This window comes from Morus notabilis, unplaced genomic scaffold (assembly GCF_000414095.1).
Source record: "Morus notabilis unplaced genomic scaffold, ASM41409v2 Scaffold269, whole genome shotgun sequence".
In the NCBI taxonomy this organism is placed as follows: domain Eukaryota; kingdom Viridiplantae; phylum Streptophyta; class Magnoliopsida; order Rosales; family Moraceae; genus Morus; species Morus notabilis.
Window position 1 is genome coordinate 677,603 of NW_010363284.1, and position 19,704 is coordinate 697,306.

At 30.8% G+C, this 19,704-nt stretch overlaps 1 protein-coding gene across 1 annotated transcript; it reads left to right on the top strand.

Annotated features, from left to right (window-relative positions):
* The first annotated feature begins 10,216 nt into the window (after positions 1-10,216).
* Positions 10,217-12,725, top strand: LOC21404267 (protodermal factor 1). The gene is made up of 3 exons (XM_010103872.2): positions 10,217-10,482; positions 10,995-11,334; positions 12,113-12,725. Exons 1-3 carry the CDS (start codon positions 10,326-10,328, stop codon positions 12,432-12,434), a joined length of 819 nt encoding a protein of 272 aa, XP_010102174.1. The 5' UTR covers positions 10,217-10,325; the 3' UTR covers positions 12,435-12,725.
* The last annotated feature ends 6,979 nt before the right edge of the window (positions 12,726-19,704 follow it).

Below are 19,704 nucleotides of genomic sequence, written 5' to 3' on the forward strand. Positions count from 1 at the left end.
TGGCCCAGACACGGCCCTGCACTGTGCAGGGCCAAGCCAGGCCCGGCCCAGGCCCACCACGGGCCTGGTGTTAGACATGTCGTGCCGGCCCAACCCGGCACGTTTGACACCTCTATGCGTAGTGGGGTGCCTAGTGGCCGGGATAGGTCAAAATTCACATTTTTATTTGTGTTTACATATTAAAATTAATACATGATTTTTAGGAATTAATGCAACAAGCGAAACCATTGTTTGATAAATATTATATTTTTTATGGTTTTCCCTATTTTTCGTATTTGAAAATTAAAATAAAATAGAAATGACGTCAAAAAATTTTAAAATTTGGCAAACACGATCCTTACATTATACTGAGCATGCTTGCAAAAAATGCCATCAATTTATGAAAAAAAAAAACGCTGTCAAAAAGACCCCAGCCTACACGGTGGGGCGCCCAGGGGTCGGGATGACTCAAAAATTTACATTTTTATTTATGTTTTATATTCCAAAATTAATACATGATTTTTAAGAATTAATGCAACACGCTGCATCATTTTTTGATGAATATTCTATTTTTTATGATTTTTTTATATGTTTTGTATTTGAAAAATAAAATAAAATAAAAACGACATCAGAAAATTCTAAATTTTGCAGACACGATCCTTATATTTTTTTGAGCATGCATCCGAAAAATGGAATCGAATTATAAAAAAAGAAAATGCTGCTAAAAAACCCCTAGCCTAGGCAGTGGGGTGCCAAGTGGTCGGGATGGGTAAAAAAATCACATGTTTATTTATGTTTATATTCTAAAATTAGTACATGATTTTTAAGAATCAATGTAATAAGCGTCACCATTATTTAATGAATATTCAATTTCTTATGATTTTTCCTATTTTTCGTCTTTGAAAATTAAAATAAAACAAAAATGACATCAAAAAGTTATGAAATTTTACAAACACGATCCTTATATTTTTTTGAGCATGCCTACAAAAAATGGAATTGAATTATGAAAAAGGAAAACACTGCCAAAAACCCCCGGCCCGCGCATTGGGTCACGAAGTGGTTGGGATGGTTCAAAAATTCACATTTTTATTTATGTTTTACATACTAAAATTAATAGATGATTTTTAGGAATCAATCAATTTTTTGATGAATATTCTTTTTTTTATGATTTTCCCTATTTTTCATTTTTTAAAATTAAAATAAAATTAAAATGAAGTCAAAAAGTTCTGAAATTTTATAGACAAGATCCTTACATTATTCTGAGCATGCTTGCAAAAAATGACATCAAATTATAAAAAAAGAAACACCGCCAAAAAGACCCCGGCCAACGCAGTGGGGCGCCCAAGGGTTGTGATGGCCCAAAAATTCACATTTTTATTTATGTTTTACTTTCTAAAAGTAGGACATGATTTTTAGGTATTAATGCAACAAGTGGCACCATTTTTTGATGAATATTATATTTTTTTATGATTTTTTAAATATTTTGTATTTGAAAAATAAAATAAAATAAAAACCACATCCAAAAATTCTGAAATTATGCAGACACGATCCGTACATTTTTCTGAGCATGCCCACAAAGAATGGAATCGAATTATGAAAAAATAAAACGATGTTAAAAAGTCCCCGGCCCGCGCCGTGGGGCGCCAAGTGGCCGGGATGGGTAAAAAATTCACATTGTTATTTACGTTTTACATACTAAAATTAATACATGATTTTTATAAATTAATGCAACAAGCGACACCATTTTATGAATTAATGCAACAAGCGACACTTCAAAAAATAAATATTTACAATTGTGGATGGATGTAGGTCAACATTAGGGTGACTTAAAAATATAAATATATATAAATGAATAAATATATATATATATATTTATATATAAATATATTGATGTGAGTCAGTTATAGAGGTTAGTTATGACTTAGGGGATAATGAGTTGGGTTATTTCGTTGTATTTTTTGGTGAGTGGGCTTGTTAAGTGGTTGGGTTAATATGAACTTGCTCAAAAAAAAAAAAAGAGAGAAAAAAAGAAAGAAAAAAAATAAAAAAGTTAGATAATAATTGTAAATGGTGTTAGCTAGAGAGCCTGTAAAGAAGAGGATAAAGTGTGAGGTAATAACTGTATGCGTGTTAAACTTTTAATTTTAATATTATTTTGGGAGTGCTATCTATAAAAGACCCATTTTGTGAGATGATCATTCTTTGATAATCTTTTTGTTTCTTGTTTTAAAAATATAACTATTTAAGGTTCCATAGAGAATAGAAAACCGCTTAGAAAGGGATAAAGTTTTAATAATTTAATTGTATCATATTTATTAACATTAAAGCCTTTGGATTATTTATATTATATAATTAGAACAACATTTTTACTTTATTTTTTTAAGCTTATATATATATGGGATTTTATTTTAGTTGGTTAATTGTTTAATTGATTATATAAAAAAACTATATTTCGTTAAAAAAAGATCTTAGTTGTTTATTAATTTTGATACCAAAATAAAATTTTTTACTTTTTCTTTCTGAGACTAAATTTTAGTTACTAAAAGATAGATTTAATAACTAAAAGTGCTTCAGTCACTGAAATTGTAAGATTTTATTTTGTTCAATGACTAATAGTTTAGTCGCAAAAAAACATTAAACCTTTAGTGACCAACTTTTGGTCGCTAAATATTATTTTCAGTGACTAGGTTATTTTAGTCATAAAAATTTGGTCTTCCTTCGATTTTTAATATTTGGCGCCAAAGAGTTTTGCAACTAAAAACTCATTTGGTCACTAAATATATCTTTCGGCGACTAAAAAAATAGTCACTGATGATTTTAGTTCTGAAAATAATATACCTCTTGACTAAATAATTTAACGACTAAAGTTTAGTCAGTGAAAAATATATTTAGCGACTAACTAATTTTAGGAGATGTTTGGTTCATGGATTAGAATCATGTGATTAGAATAATTTTTTATTTACGTGTATTTTTCGTGAGAAAAAACACTGTAGTGAACCATGAACCATAATTCAAATCATGGTATGAATCCTCCAATCAAACATCTCCTTAGTCACTAAAAGTGGATTTCTTGCACAATGGAAAACGCTATTGTAGATTTCTTCTCTGCTATATATATATGCCATTTATAAAATGAAAACCCAGAATTATTACGTAAACTTTGGTCATTCCAATTTCTATTTATCTATATGTCTGAGACTGTAAGAACTCTGTGCATACTTTTTACCAACTAGCTAGTATTGACTTTTCCAAAGGCTCTATTATGAAAGACTTGACAAGAGAAAAAAGATGAATTGTGTGAAAGTAAGGACTAGTATTCATTCATGCACTTGTAAGGGGTTAGCATAGGCTCTGTGTGTGTTTCAATTTTAATGCAATAAGGACCGCGAATAGTTACAAATTGCAAAAAGGAACGCGAGTCATAAGTTGCAGAAAATCCTGTAATTTGGAAAGTCAGCTTACAACCGAACAACACTAATGAAATGCTGCAAATGCTAGAATTTGAATGGAACAGGATTGTTCACTACTCCTGCCATCTTTAGGCAAGTGGAGAGAGATTTGCGCGTTTCGTAAGAAGAAAGGCATCCGAATTGAACATTGTGAACCATGGAACAGAATCATATTTCAAATTAATAAAAATGGGTTGCAGGTTCTTGAACCCTGTTTGATGTGAAAAATATATTGAAGTAACAACAATTATTAATAATTAAAGCAAACCGCATGCGCGCGCACAAAATTTCTGTACGAGCAGCCTCAACGTAGGGTGAAGTACTTCATCAAACCATTGGAATCGAAGAACACCCACTTACGAGGAACCATGACATTGAGCTGTAACTTGTAACAAAGAGTTGGACTCATTCCTTAATAAATTGAATTAAGTCCGAGTTTTTGTTCCATGTACCTAACAAGACCATGTGAAAATATTTGAGCTTAGGTAAGATGCAGATGAAAGATGAAACATTTACGTCAAATTAGTAAGTTCTATAAAATCAAAGTCACTCTCCCCTAGTTGTTCCCTATAAAAATTAAACTGGTTGACAATCATTACTGGAAAGAAAACTGGACAATCGAAAGAATAACAAACCAACGTTGTACTCCTAACTGTAAGATAGAATAACTTTACAGTAAATTAGCTAAAATTATGTGGTTCATAATCTGCAAATTATGACTTGAACAGAAAAGCTTGAATCTGCAATGTGCGGGGCTGATTTGCATGCATGAACCTTTAGGTCTAAAACACCTTATTCCTCATGGATGTAACGTATAAGAAAAAATTACAGATTCTACCCCCATAAGTACCCGACTAACTAAATTTTTTTTAAAAAAAACTATACCCCATCACTAGTTCTAGTCTAAAAAATAAAGATACATGAGTTAATACTAGGGGTAGAAATAAAATGAACTCTATTTTAAAAGTATTTTTAAAAATTATACCGGATGTAATGCCATATAAAGAAGCCCATGAATTGATGCACAACCTATTGCATTTGACAGAATAGATCATTGACGTCAATTTTGATCAATAACACGAATAACACACTTTTTAGGAGAAATGAACACGTAAAAATTAGGCAAATGACCTTTTCCTTTTGCCACATTTTTAAATAATATATGAACAAAATTTTTATTTTGACCAATGCATTTTTAAAAAAAAATAGAAAAAAGAAAAATGGCCGTTTTGTTATAGCTATTAATCCATGATAAACCATATTCAATAAGATAATAAACGGTTTATCATTGATAAACTACTAATTTATTGATAAAAATTAATTAATTACTAACTAATATTGATATACAAAAGGTTCGATCATTTACTTTTTTTATAAAAAAAAAAAAAAAAATCCTAAAAATGGTCATTAATTTAACCCCAAATTCCCTATCTAAGCTTCCATGAAAATGATTACTAGTAAGGACGGCAATTCTTGAGTCAGTTATATGGTGAGAATCAAAGATCTCCCTCATTTCCCTAGTTTAGATTACAACTCAAGTTTTTATTACAGTATTTTCTCTCATAAAAATTTAAATTTAACTTTTTCTGTTACAGTATTTTATCTTAAATAAATTCACTTTTTAACTTAAATTCTCAACTCGAAAGAATGAAAAGATTGCGATCAAATTCTCAAACCTCTATCAGTTCGTACAACAGATACAAATTCTCCAAACTAGGCAAACCTGATTTTGTTGTTTATTTACGTTTATATATCAGCAAGGTAATTAATGCCATCTCTTTTCTATGTGCAATTCTTGCACAGTATGAGCGAACGAGTGATTTAACAATATTATGACTGTTTTACCATTAAACCGTTTTTGTCCAAATATATCACCTTAGTTCTTCAAAACACAAGTGTATATGTATATGTATTATAAGAAAACCACATATGAAGCAAGAGGTGTGTTTTTGCAAGAATATAATTCACCAGTGAAGATGGAACATAGTCCATCAGCATAAAAAATGGCTAGTTAGTCATCAAATTACGCATTGCTTTTTTGAAGTACTACAAGAAATTTGACTTTTAACAACTAAATTTTTAGTCATAGAAAGTCCAAATTTAATCGCATAAAACATTCCGTAACAAAAAAAATATAGTCGCTACTTGGTCGATAAAAGTCGGTCATAGAAATTTTTTTACGACTAAAATTTTGTAGTCACTAGATATTCATGCATTTAATGACTAAAATTTTAGTTGCAAGAGTTTTTTAGTTGGTCACAAGAAAATTTCACGGGCACCAAAAATTTGTGTTGCGAAGAGACCAAATTATTTTTTGTAACTATGTGAGAGCTAATTGGCAACTTATTATTCGTTGTTGTTAAATCAATTATTAGACATATAATGACTAACCTTTTAGTCACTAAAATTTCTAATTTAGCGACTACTAGTTAGTCATTGAAATTTGTATTTTTGATTTTGTAGCGACTAACAATTAGTCACTAATTAAGTTATTAAGTGGCCAAATTTTAGTCGCTATTTTAAGAAATTATGGTTGGTAGAAACTCACGACTTCTGTTTTGAGTGACTAATTTTTATTTGAAGAATTAGCATAATATGTAATTAGATAAGAGAATAACATATCTAAATAATTGTTAAATCACATATCTAAATACCGCATAGTTCAAGTTTTTAGAAGTAAACATCTAACCAATTACTTAGAGTATATAAATTTAAAAACACAGTCCATCAGCATAAAAAAGGTGTGTTTTTGCAAGAATATAATTCACCAGTGAAGATGGAACATAGTCCATCAGCATAAAAAAGGGTTAGTTAGTCATCAAATTACGCATTGCTTTTTTGAAGTACTTTCTCAGTTATCTGCTATGACATGTAACACTTGAATCTAAAAACCTTTTCTCTGCTTGATTTTGGTACCAACGTCCAAAAGAAAGGTGTCACTGCAGATTATAATTTATTTAAGTTTAAAAAAATCACAGAATGCACTGACTTGAGAAGAACATACTTTGTAGTTGCACGTTTGAGCCCCAAAGTATGTTCTGACAGTAAATGTGTCAATTTTATCAAGGAAATCGCAAAAACAGCTCTCGCAGCAGAAAAGTTTAGGAGACCAAATTCGAGCAATTAAAATGATAAAAAGAAACGGTTTTGAGTCATTAACTTTTATTTTTTTTATTTTTTATTTTTTTGCAAGTAAAAGCTGAGAAATTATTTGTTCAAGTACGGTTAAGATCGTTTCTTTCTAGCGGTCGAAATGCATGATACCTTTAAAATTTTATAGATGTGCCGTAGTTTTCTCACAAGTTTATACAAATTTGGCGTGTGACTAAGAGCTCATGTATTACCAATTAATTACCATATACCAAGAATTAATTTTTATTAATTTTTACTGTTGGAATCACTATTCTATGGCTTTTCCTATATTTACGAGCATAAATAACTAATGACAGCTCAGATTGTACTAGTGTAGGCTGTGAGCTTTGCCTAGCTGTCTCCTACACATAACACAACAGCCATAAATTTTTAAATACTGATATTAATTTAATGGGAGATTTTTTAATATGGGTACTGATAAATTAAATTTTTTTAATTATTAAATTTTTATATTTTTTAATTTTTATATAATTTTAGACAGATTCAACTAATAAAAACCTAATTTATTAATATATTGAGGTACCGGTTCCTAATTTAAAACCGAATTGGCTAAAATTTAAAGTCAAATATAGCTTTGACAGTAATTTAAGTAATAGACCCCAAATTGACTCCTTTTGCTGTCTTTCATTACTCCTCTCCTAACATCTTTTTGCGTCTACTCAACTACTTCTCTGTCATTCATTTAATTAGGACAGCACCTCACTTCTAGTTTCACTGTTTTCAGTCCTTTTGAGGTTTTTGTTTTTGATTTTGTTTTTGTGTTTATTTTTTAAATTCTGTCGTTATATACACTATATTATGGTTGTGACATATTTTGCCAGATTATAAATAGAATAGCATTAGTTCAAATAAACAGGAAAAAAAAAAAGAATAGCATTAGTAAAAACTTACGGATAAGAACTGTTATTTGAAGCATTAGAGTAAGTTCTTGACAGTTTGATGTATGAGCGTTCATGAAAAAATTTGCAATACATATAACTTTTTAATCATAGGTCAGATCATTAAAAACTTAAAACAACGATTGAAATTGCAGTTTCTATCAATAATTTCAAAAGATAGTTCTTACCATAAAACTTCCCAATAAAGGAAAAAAATTTAAACAAAAAATTATAAATGATATCAAGAAAAAGGGACCCAAGTCAAAATCGTGAGCGAAAAGGATTCAGTCTCCATAAGACCTAGTGTATGAATCGGCAAAGACCTAACGATAAAGAAATTTGCTCACGTGAATCTGCATCATTAATAACCATATATCTAACCAACAACACAACCTCAACAACCATAAAAGTGAAGATCCTTGTAAAAATTCATTTGCATGGTTGAGATTTGCACCTATCTATCTACAAATACTAAGCTCACTCAGAGAGTATGGAAATGTTTAATGACAAGCTAACCAAGCAAAGTTAAGTGATCCGTTTAGGAAAAAAAAAAAAGGGTCAAGTCTATGTTTGATAAGAGGGAAAAAAGAATACGAAAAAAAGAATGTGATTCTACTTTTGCGTCCCCTTGTGTTTGGGAAAAAAAAAAAAAGTTAAAGGTATTTTACTTGACATGGCATAATAATATCGAGCCGACAATTAAAAAGATGATCTTTCTCTTATTCTCTTTGCCATGAATTCCATCCTCTAGTCTTCTCATATTGCGAGAGATTTTGAATTCTAGTACTTTGAAAGATTTGATGTTGCTCCCTAAGCTATTTCCTTGTCTTTTCTCTCCTCCTACCAAATAATTGTGCGTACCAAAATCTTTTCACAAATCTCCTCATCCATTTCTCTTCTTTCATTTTTTCCTCCAACTAAATAAGATCAGGCATCTAGCTGATGGGCTCAAGGTTTAGCTTGTCCAAATCAATAAAAGACATAACAGATAATGCAAATATACGAAATATTCATCGACTTTTCTCTTGCATGGCATTACAACCTTAATATTCACAGTTTCCTTTTTTTAAGTCTTTAAATTGAAAGAAGATATATCGAAATTACTAAATTATAGTAAACAGACTTTAATTTTTTCATGTATTGCGTAATAACGTCCCTAGTACTAGTAATTATATATGTTTTCTACGGTATTTAAATTGGACAAATATATTCCAACCAATTAAATATGTCTGTAGAGTGATCATATTGCATGTGCTACGTAAAAACCTTCATAATTATGTTTTCTTTTACAGTTTTGAATTTGAACAAATTAAAGATACACAATCAATCTCAACTCTTGAAGATCAGATCTGTATTTTTGAAAGGGGACCAGCTATAATCCTAGTCCAAGATTTTATTATTATCCTTGTAGGGTATTAAGAAAAAGTAAGAGGAGGGGGTGGGAATTGACAGAATTGGAATGGTATAGGATTCATAGTTTGTTGATCAGCTTATTACCAAAAAAAAAGTTAGATTGGTCATTATGGTATTTGCAGGGTTGAGCACAGACTTGTTCTGATCACACTTTTGTGTCCAGAACTGCTTCTCTTGGTTTTTTTTTTTTTTTTGGAGGTAGCTAGCAGCTACTTTCTTGCGTGTAATATTTTGATGTCAAAACGCAGTACAATTTCTTTCTTTTTTCTTTTTTTAATCTAATATGGATAAATTTTGCAGATCATTCTGCCTGCGTGACAGGATTATGGGTTAATTATTAACTGATCAAAATGTAAACAATTAGCTATGTGTATTATATGTGCGAGTCTGGTATGTGTAAAAAACTAAATTAATATTTCAGCTGTAGGATTTATATTTCTATGGAATATTCAATGGAAACAAACATATACAGGTTAATATTAGTTGGCTGATGCTTCAATAACAAACAGCCAGCTCATGAAGTAAGAAATCGTCAATAAAATATATATTTATGCATGCAGTAGCATATGTAGTTGTTTCCACCTCCTGCAATTTGAAGGTTGGGGTACGTGGGGACTAGGGATAAAATGGCATATATGTTACTTTATGATGATATATGCTTCTATAAAAGCTAATTTTATGCACGAGAAAAACATTATTAATCTACCTTGCACTTAGCTCCTAAACACATATTAGCCAAATTTGATCAGCCAAATAAACACATATTAGCTAGCCATTGCTACCACTGGTATAAATTGTAGATTAATAAAGGTCAAAAGTTGTCGTTTTATGTGACATTTCTGACTATGATTTTTACAGAAAATTTGTCATTAAAATATCCTTCCTTAAACCACATGTAGGCTCATGCACACATTTCACAACGTTTAAAAACCGTCATGAAATATAAGCGACTTTTTTATTACTCTCAATTTAAAAGAAAAAAAAAAAAAAATTCTTTGTAGCACACATGGGGAAATCGGTTAAGCTTTCAAAAGTAATTTTTTCTATACATATGATCATCAAATGACTGTATAGATTGGTTAGAGCAACTTCATTAGAGAGAGAAATGTGAAGACATTCGTTTGTTTGATCTCGTTTTATGTGTCGTTTAAACCGAAAACTAGAAAACTAATCCACCATATTATATTTGAATAGAATTGAGACAACGCAGGGATATGAGTAAATAAGAAGAATAAATGCGGTCTGCAAAACTTCAACTAACCACATACTCCTTCACCGGTTTGTATTTACTTCTCTACTGATCTCCTCAGACCTCAATATATATTCACCGCTTCCTCATCCTGACAAGCCACACTGATCCACTCCTTCAATCCTCGTCTTTTCATCTTCCCCTTCTCTTCTTAATTCTTGTCATACATACTAAGAAAAAGGAAAGACCAAAACAAAAAGAAAAATGGAGAGGAAGAGCATAAGAATGTCTTCTTTGCTGTTGTGGAGTTTGGTCGCTGCTTTGGTCTCTCAGAACTTGTTGATCCCTGTCATGTCCGCTAGCTTTGAGGATCAGAAGAACTACTACACTCCTGATCCACACGTAGGAACTCCACCCTCAGGTCTCTCTCTCTCTCTCTCTCTCTCTCACTTCTGTTCACGATTTCTAGCATGGAAGAAGTTGAAAAAAATGTTGTTTACGTACATAGTAAAGAAGATTAGCCCCATTATTCAAATTTGGAGCACCATTTTTTCCAGTGGTAACTAGTAGATCATGATAAAGAAAATATGTAGGAAAAAAAGATAGCCATTTTTTTCTTTATGAAAGAGGAGATCCTTTGGATATGTCTCATAGTAATCGACAATAGGTCATAGTTCCCATAAAGAAAAGCAAAAGATCATGTCATATCTTTACTTAATATCAAGTGTCAAACAAGGATTATACATATCATAAAAGTCTAGGACTAATTAGGCAGATCAAATAATGTAAATTAATTGTGCTCTGTCATGATCATTACCTTTCCCCATATCCCCACATCAATGCATGAACTAATCAACTTAAATGCATATATCTTACACATTATAATAAATAAAAATTGTACATGACATTTATATATATGATGATGAAATGCAGGAGGGTCAACACCAAAGACTCCATCTCCTTCTCATTCCAGACCATCCCATGGAAGCAGCGGGGGAAGCTATGGCCCCACACCATCAACACCTAAAGCCTGCCCAACCCCATCAACACCATCATCAAAAACTCCTCCTTCCGGTCACAACGGCGGATACTATCCTTCCCCTACTCCGAGCACTCCATCCACTCCCACAACTCCCACAACTCCTTACACTCCCACACCTACCACTCCTGACACTCCCACTCCTACCATTCCTTACACTCCCACACCTTCCACTCCTACTCCTACCACTCCTCCATACGTTCCTGATCCCAACTCCCCTCCCTTCACCTGCACGTAAGGACTTCATTCTTATATATATACATACATATATACATATACATTTATATATATAACTTTCTCTATGTATATGTGTGTCTGTGTGTGTATAAGTGCATAAGTAGTATGTATGTATATGTCAGCATGGCAAACTTTTAAAACTTTCAAGTTGAGATCTATTCTCTGGCTAATACAACACACACATACACACACACAATATATATATATATATATATATATATATATTATGATTTGTGAGTTCTAGAACTCTTTTCATTTTACATTCTATGGCATGACGATTTATTGATCATCCAAACAGTCGTGTTGCCTTTGAACCATATTAATGCTGAAGATGAAGAAAATAAAAAGGCATGATCATCCTCTTTTACTGTTAATATTAGTTTTCTGATGAATAAAACATAGTAAATCTATCATTTAAGTCACAAACTTTATATTTGTGTATGTGCACTAACTTTGCAAAATGTTAACTTTTTGATCCACTCTTTAGGGCAAAATATAGCAGATATTTGAGTTCCCAACTCAGGTTTTGTTACATGACATGAGATCTGTCAATCTCAACATGGAAGTTATTTACCCATTTTTCTAAAGAAGATTAAAACATGATCATCATTATCTTCTTTTCTTTTCTTTTTTTCTTTTTTTTTTTTTTTTTTTCATTTTCCTCCTATTGAGAATAGAACATGCACGAAATATTTCTGAATATCATTTAATATTTACAAGTCATGACATAAAATTGAGTATACTTATATTTTTGCTAATTAATACATGGCCGCAGTTACTGGAGGAACCACCCACAACTGATCTTTGGTGTGCTGGGCTGGTGGGGAACACTCGGCAATGCTTTCGGAGTTCCAACCGTGCCGGGGCTTGGCTCCAATATCAGCCTCAAGGATGCCCTCTCCAACACCCGCACCGACGGCTACGGCGAGCTCTGCAGGCAAGCAACCGCGTCTCTTCTCAACTCCATGATTGACAACAGGTTCGCTTTCACCACCAAGCAAGTCAGGGAGAACTTCATCGCCGCCCTCGGCTCCAACAAGGCCGCCGCACACCAGGCCAGCCTCTTCAAGCTCGCCAACCAGGGCAACCATCGTTGAATATCTCTATCTAAATATAATATAAGCAGGGCAAAAAAAAATCTATTTTATTTTTCAGTTGGTTCGTGAGTGCAAAATACTGTGTGTTATAATTATTGTTGTTATTATGTCCAGGACTACTCAAGCAGTGTGTTATGGCTAAGAACCGTTCTTAGGATTTTCAATATCATGTCATGACGTTTTTTTTTTTTTTTTTTCTTTTTCACGTCTTCATATTGTTGCTTTTGTATTATTCGACTCGTGAGGTTATAGGCATATGATCATGATCGTCAAGATACTGTGGTTTTTACATTTGGATATTGATGTTTTTGGTTATAAGTTTATGTTGATCATTATTAGTTTTTCTAATAAAATTCATCAAGGATTTCTTTGATCAGTAGCTTTTGTTACATGTCATTATCGATCATAAATCCAAACTTTCTATTTATCTTTAACAATATAATTTAGCTTTTCTTATAATTTCCCACTCTTGCTAACAATTCATATGTAGTCGTCTGAGTCAGTGACGAGCCAAAAATTTCTGTCAAAGGGGGCTATATTAACATTAATTTCATTGGGGGCTAATTAATACTAATATAATATAATGTCTAATTTTATATATGAAATTTAAAAGGAAAAAGATTTTGAGTGAGGGCTTAAGCTTCCATTGGCCAAGCCTTGGCTCCGTTCCTGGTCTGAGTACAAGAAAAATCTCAAGAACTAAAGCGACGGTCTTTTAAGGGTCAGTTTAGTTCGTTGATTCAAGTTGAGATGTGATTTTATATGAGAGCTTTTTACTGTAGTAAAAAAATTAGATGTAATTGTTTATGAGATCTTTTTAATTTAATAAAACTCAAATTCTAAACTCGAATCAATGAAATAAATGGGGCCTAAATTACTAAACAATAAAATAAGTTAATTCCAAATTTGACATTTGAAGAACAAATATGTCCCACTTAAAATGACGTAAAACAAAATTGCAATTTTATTTAGTCATTGAGGCTTCAATTTTTAATGATTTTTGTCACATGTCCTCGTATGGTGACCTTTGACATGATTAAAACAGTTCAAAAATTACCCTTTACCGACTAATTATGTGACCCATAATGATAAAAACCGGTAAAAGAAAATAGGCAGTCATCAAAGTACTAAAGTTACAAGTTATGATAAGAATGGGGAGAGTTTTGTTTATTTTAAATTGTAAGGGTGGTGAGACAACATCCTTATCTTTTGGGGGCAAAATCTAAAATTAACCTTGAAGAAAATATCATACACGGTCTGCATTAATATTGCCAGCATGACAGGTGCATTCTGCAGAGATGTACAACTCTGAGCATTAATGGTCAATATTTATTTCTCTCTGGTCAATTTCAATATTTCTTTTTATGTTTAAGAGTAATACACATATGCATCTGTTTAACTGTAATTTCCATAAATGAAATTATGACATGGACAGTTGGAACTGATCAAATGTGTTCCAAAATTAAACACAATACAAGAGTAGCTAGCTAGGAAATCTAATGCACTGCTCATAAACTGGCATATATGTGGAGCCTAACAACTTTTATGGCATAAGTTCTCATTTTGCTGAAAAAACCCGTTATTCTAGAAACGTTTATCAATAGGTCTAATAATTGAAAAAATAATAAGATTATAAGATGAAATCTATTCATATTTAGTGGGAATTATATGTAATATTGATATATAAATTAAATAATTTAATATATGTTTTCTTAAGAAAAAATAAGTTGAGTGGGAGCTTGAGCCGCCCACTAAACCACCTCTCTCCGTGCTTGTTCTTGATCATAAGCAAGAGGGAAAAAAATTGTTCAGCTCAGTTTATTGGGTTTATAACATCTTCGTGATACACCCGTCCAATAAAAAATTTAATAATGGTGCACGTCTACTGAAAATTTCTCAAAGCACATAGATGGGAGTACAACTTTAACAACTCACAAGTTTCATGATGAGTTAGGGTCTGTTCAGTTCGCTGATTCGAGTTTTTAATTCGAGTTAAGATGTAACTTTATGTGAAAGCTTTTTACTATAGTAAAAAAGTTAGATGTGACAGTTCTTTAGAGTTTTTTACTGTAGTAAAACTCGAATTCTAAACTCGAATCGGTGAAATGAACGGGGCCTTAGTTTTGATAGAAGCCTCTGGCATCGCGTGCCACAACGATGGGTGTCACCATCGTGCCAATGAATTTAACATTTATGTTCATAGTTCAATGGCTTCAATCCACAAGAGATCTAATTTGTTTGGTGTCATATTTGACGAATTTAATTGCTTCAAGTTTTTAGGCCGAAAAAGAGAATGAATTTAAGAAAGAGTAGAATTAGGCCTTAAATTAATCATTTTTTATTTTCTAGGTAAATAAAATACAAAATTAATGAGGACGCATTTAAATTTATTATTGTTTATTGGATCAGGTACTAATTTTCTTAAAAAGAAATTATATATATGCAAATTTTGTAACAAGATAATGTCAACATAACCTAGCTAATATTCATATATTTTCCTCATGATTAACAATTCTCTATCGCCAACCTTGGTTTTAGTTGTGGTCCATAATTGGGGTTAGGTATGGTCGCAGCTGCAACACGTAATTCATAAATCGTATTAATTACTCATTCTTCTATTGTGCTCCCCATAAATACAAATATTACACAAATATATACACATTTATTTCACAACGTTCAACAAACAAATTGACCAATATGGTCCTAAGAGCTCTGTACATGTACATATATATTGTAGTAGTACTTCACTTGAAAAACTCTCTAATGACAAGATTGGACCAAGCATGCCATTAAAAGAATTCATGGAAAACCAAATTGCAACTAAGAAGTGAAATTAACAACTGCCTACCCAGAATTCACCCCGCAAATTAACATGATACTCGATCAAGTATATACCAGGCCCATATTTGAAACTTTTTATTTTTCCGCTGCGCTTGCAAATAACTTTTGATATTGATCAATAGGTCTTCTATTAGTTTTTTTTTATAGATAATGTATGTTTTTGACTGTTAAATTTTATTATTATATCAAAATAAAAAAGTATTTAAAATAGATAGTCAGTTAAATTTTATTATTACATCAAAATAAAAAATATATATTTAAAATAGATAGTTTTAATATAAATTAACAATAAAAAATAAAAAAATCTATTAATAATTCATTTTTTCAAACTCTACAGTAAAAATCTCCCTACTAATCTTCAAATGTCTCTATAGGAAGTTGAGAACTGTTAATTCGGTTGGTAACGAAATTAAACGCTAGCCATGTGTCGTTTCTGCAGAAAATCGGACTAGCTTGTGCGTGGAGGTTGGTGACTGCATTGAAGCCTTTTTTTTTTTTTTTTTGAAATGCTGATAGTAGAAATAGTTAAAGACTTCAATATACTTTAGTTGTATTCCGCCCGTTGCGGAATATATTATTGTAATATATGAAAAATTTGAGATTTTTATATACATATTTATATTTAAAATATATTCATACATATATAAACACATATATTATAAAATATTGTTGTTGTTTCAATCCTTATTGCTTTTCTTTTTTTAAAAGCAAGATAGGAATGTTAAAAAACAAAAATTAGTGAATATAATTTTTAAAGAAATTGACAAAATTTTATCATACATAGTGTAAATTAAATGATATAGAAAAAATTTATTACTTTGTCCGTATACATTTTTTAAAATGTTATGTTGCCTTTGATTCAGAGTTTATATTGTGGAATATTATTTAGATATGTATTTAAAATAGTAAAAATTATTTTTTAGATTTAACATGTTTTATCTTGTGCTTGATCTTTTTATGATTGGTGTATGTATATCAATTGTGATTGGGTTTGATATCTGTGATGATGGTGTTGGTTGAGGACTGAAATGACAAAAATGAAATTGATATGTATTTCAAACAATAAAATTTTTTTTAGACATATATGATATAAATTAATAAATATGTCTTGCCTTTGTGGATCCATTGATGCATAGTCACTGATTGTTCTGTTCTCTCTCTATTTTGCATTGTACAAAATATAAAATCAGATAAATCAAAATTTATAAATATTTTTAATCCCTCCATTTACAGTAGGATCCAGGTAGCTATACCGCAAACAAAAGAAACAAAAGGACCCACATAAGAAGATGAGAACTCACTGAGCTTGGGAAAAATACTAGACCCACATCAGCAGCTAAAAAGTTGAGCAAGAGAGAGAGAGGGGCAAACAACATACACACGTGTTGGACCATCTTCAAGGTCAAGATATTGAATTTACACATGGTAGTGTCCGTAGTGCGACTGTGGGCCCCTTCCGAAGTGTTAGTGGACCAACGCGGGAAGGAGAATTGGTGGTAAAATGGTAAATATAGTAGTACAAACACTAAAAGCAATTCTTTCTTTTAGTATATATAGGAGCCTTAATCTCCTTGTTCATAACACTAAAAGCAATTCTTTCTTTTAGTATATATAGGAGCCTTAATCTCCCGCGTTGCTGTAAAGTATAATGCTATATTCATAAAAGATTTGCTATTATTACAAATATAGTTATAAATATTATCTATTATTATAAACATAGTTATAAATATATACACATACAATATGCTGTGAAAATAAAATATTTACTATTATTACAAACATAGTTCCAAATATACACACATACAATATTATAGGTCAAAATATATTTATACGTACATATAGACATATTATACATACTATACATACTACTAAAGAAGGCACTCGGGTTACTATTCTTAGAACAGTGTCCGGTCCTTCCTCTCCCTCTTCTTTGGAAAATTCCGGCTGTGTCTTAAATTTGTATTTTTACCATTTTATCCGTTGCTTATTTTTGTTTTGGTTTTTGTTTGAGTATTTTTGTCTTATCCTTCGGAATACAGCCTCACTAAAGCTGATTGTTTAGTTTGCCTTTCTTTTGTCACTGTGAAAGTTCTGGACTTCTTCATTTATGTCCATTTATTTTTTTCCTTTCTCTCTCGCTTTTCGTGAGGTTTCTGGGATTAATTTTTATTTGTTTGGTTTTCTCGCCGTTTCTTTCCGTCAAGCTTCTGAATTTGGTTATTTTTGTGCATTTTTCCCTTCTTTTTTTCCTCCTTTTCCTAAGGCTTCTGGGATTCATTTTTTATGCTTATTTTGTTTTTCGTTTTCCTTTCCTTAGATTTGGCTTCATTTTTTTCCCTGTTTTGTGCATTTTTTCCTTATTTATTTCTTTCTTTTCGTAAGGCTTCTGTGAATCATTTTTTATGTTTGTTTTGTTTTGTAGTTTTGTTTTTCGTTTCTCTCTCCTTAGATTTGGTTTCATTTTTTACCTTTTTTTTTATTCGGTTTTTTTCCCCTTTTTCTAGATCTGTTAATGTTTTTATAGATTTGGCTTCATTTTTTCTTCCGTTTTTTTATTCGGTTCTTTTCCTGTTTTTCCAAATCTGTTAGTGTTTTGCTTCATTTTTTTCCTATTTTTTTATTTGTTTTTTTTTTTCGTTTTTTCAAATATGTTAGTGTTTTTGTAGATTTGGCTTCATTTTTTTTTTTCCGTTTTTACAGATCTGTTAGTGTTTTTATTTCTAGATCTATTATTTGTTAGTGTTATCTGTTAGTTTTTTTATTCGGTTTTATTTACAGATTTATTTTGTTTTAGTAGTATTGTATAGTTTCTTTTGATCTGTTCTTCGTTCCCTTTTTTTTTGTTATCGTTCGGAATAAAATCTGTGTTTTTTTTGTCGATTTTTTAAGATTTTGTTCTGTCAAATTTTTTTACCCCTATTTCATATTAAGGTTTTGTTATTTCTTTTTTTTTTCTTTCTTTATTTTGTTTCTGTTTTGTGTTTGGTCGTTTAGGTCTTCGAAATAATCCATTTTCCTTTTTTTTTTTCATTTTTTCTATATTTTGGTTGTTTTTTCATTAGGTCCTGGAAATAATCTATTTTCTTTTATTTTTTTCTCTTTTCTTTATTTCAGTTGTTTTTCATCCGTTTGTTGGTTATTATGTTGTCTAACACCTTTTTCTACTAATTATTATATGTTTTCATATTTGTTTACAGGTTATATTAGTCGGGAATATTTACACATTTGTTTTTAGTGCAGGGTAATTTTTTCTAATGGATTAATTTGTATTCACTGTCTGCAGGTTATTCACTCTGTTCCGCGAGTTATCATGCAACGTAACACCTGTTTTTAACAAATTATTACGTTTTGTTTGCAGCGTAACAACGGTAGTATTAAGTTTTGTTTCCTGTATTTGCTACTGTCACATGCTCAAAAGTTTATTTTCTTTGTATAAATATATTGTTTTCTCTTTCATGCTTGCTGTCTTTTACTTTATTTCTGTTTTCATTATCATACACTTATCGTCTATCTTCTCTGTTTCCTTTCTTTTCTTCAGTTTTCAATAGTGAGTTTTTTTCCCTTTTGTGTTATCTCTGTTTTGGAGTTTTTTTTACTTCTTCTGCATCAACTCTATCCACTTTCGTTATTGCTCTAAGGTACTTCTTTCTTACTTCTTCCACGTTATTTCTATCTACTCTTAAAATTGTATGTATTATATTACTATGATTTTTTAACTGTATAGATTGAGTTGTTAATATATGTGCTCACTGTTTTATGTTATTATGATTCTGTTTGTATTAAGTTTGTTAATATTATTTGTAAAATATTTTTTTAGTGTTTATATTATATAAGTTATTGCTATTTGAGTAAAAATTAGGTTTGTATTCTATTTGTTATATTAATCTGTCAACACTCTATTCTCTATCTAATGTGATTTCTCATTTGGTAATGATGTAGTATTTTTCTTTTATTGTTACCATGTATTAAATAACTGTTTATAGTGATTTAGTAAGCTTTGACGTTGCCCGAATTATTTAAGATTTATGTTCTTTTATTTATCCTGTTTTGTCAACAGTATATTACTCTTATTATGATTTTCTACTCTGAAATGGTTTGCTCTTTATCTGATTTTACTGAAGGATTTTCGTTCTATTCTTTTACTGCTGTCTCTGTTGTTGGGTCGTCAGTTGAACTCATTTTTATGTTTATGAAGTTTTTGAGATTTTATTTACTTCCTTGCTTTTTTACTACTGCAATCTTTCTTTTTTTTCTATTCTCTTTGTTTTGTTCTCAAATATTTCAGTTAGTCTTCTGGGATTGACTTGTCTTGTTCTCAAATATTTGAGTTACTTTTTTGGGATTGGTTTTGGTCTAAACCATTTTTATCTTTTACTATTCTATTTTTGTTTCGTTCTTTTTTTCTTCATTTCTTTTTTCCTTCTTATTC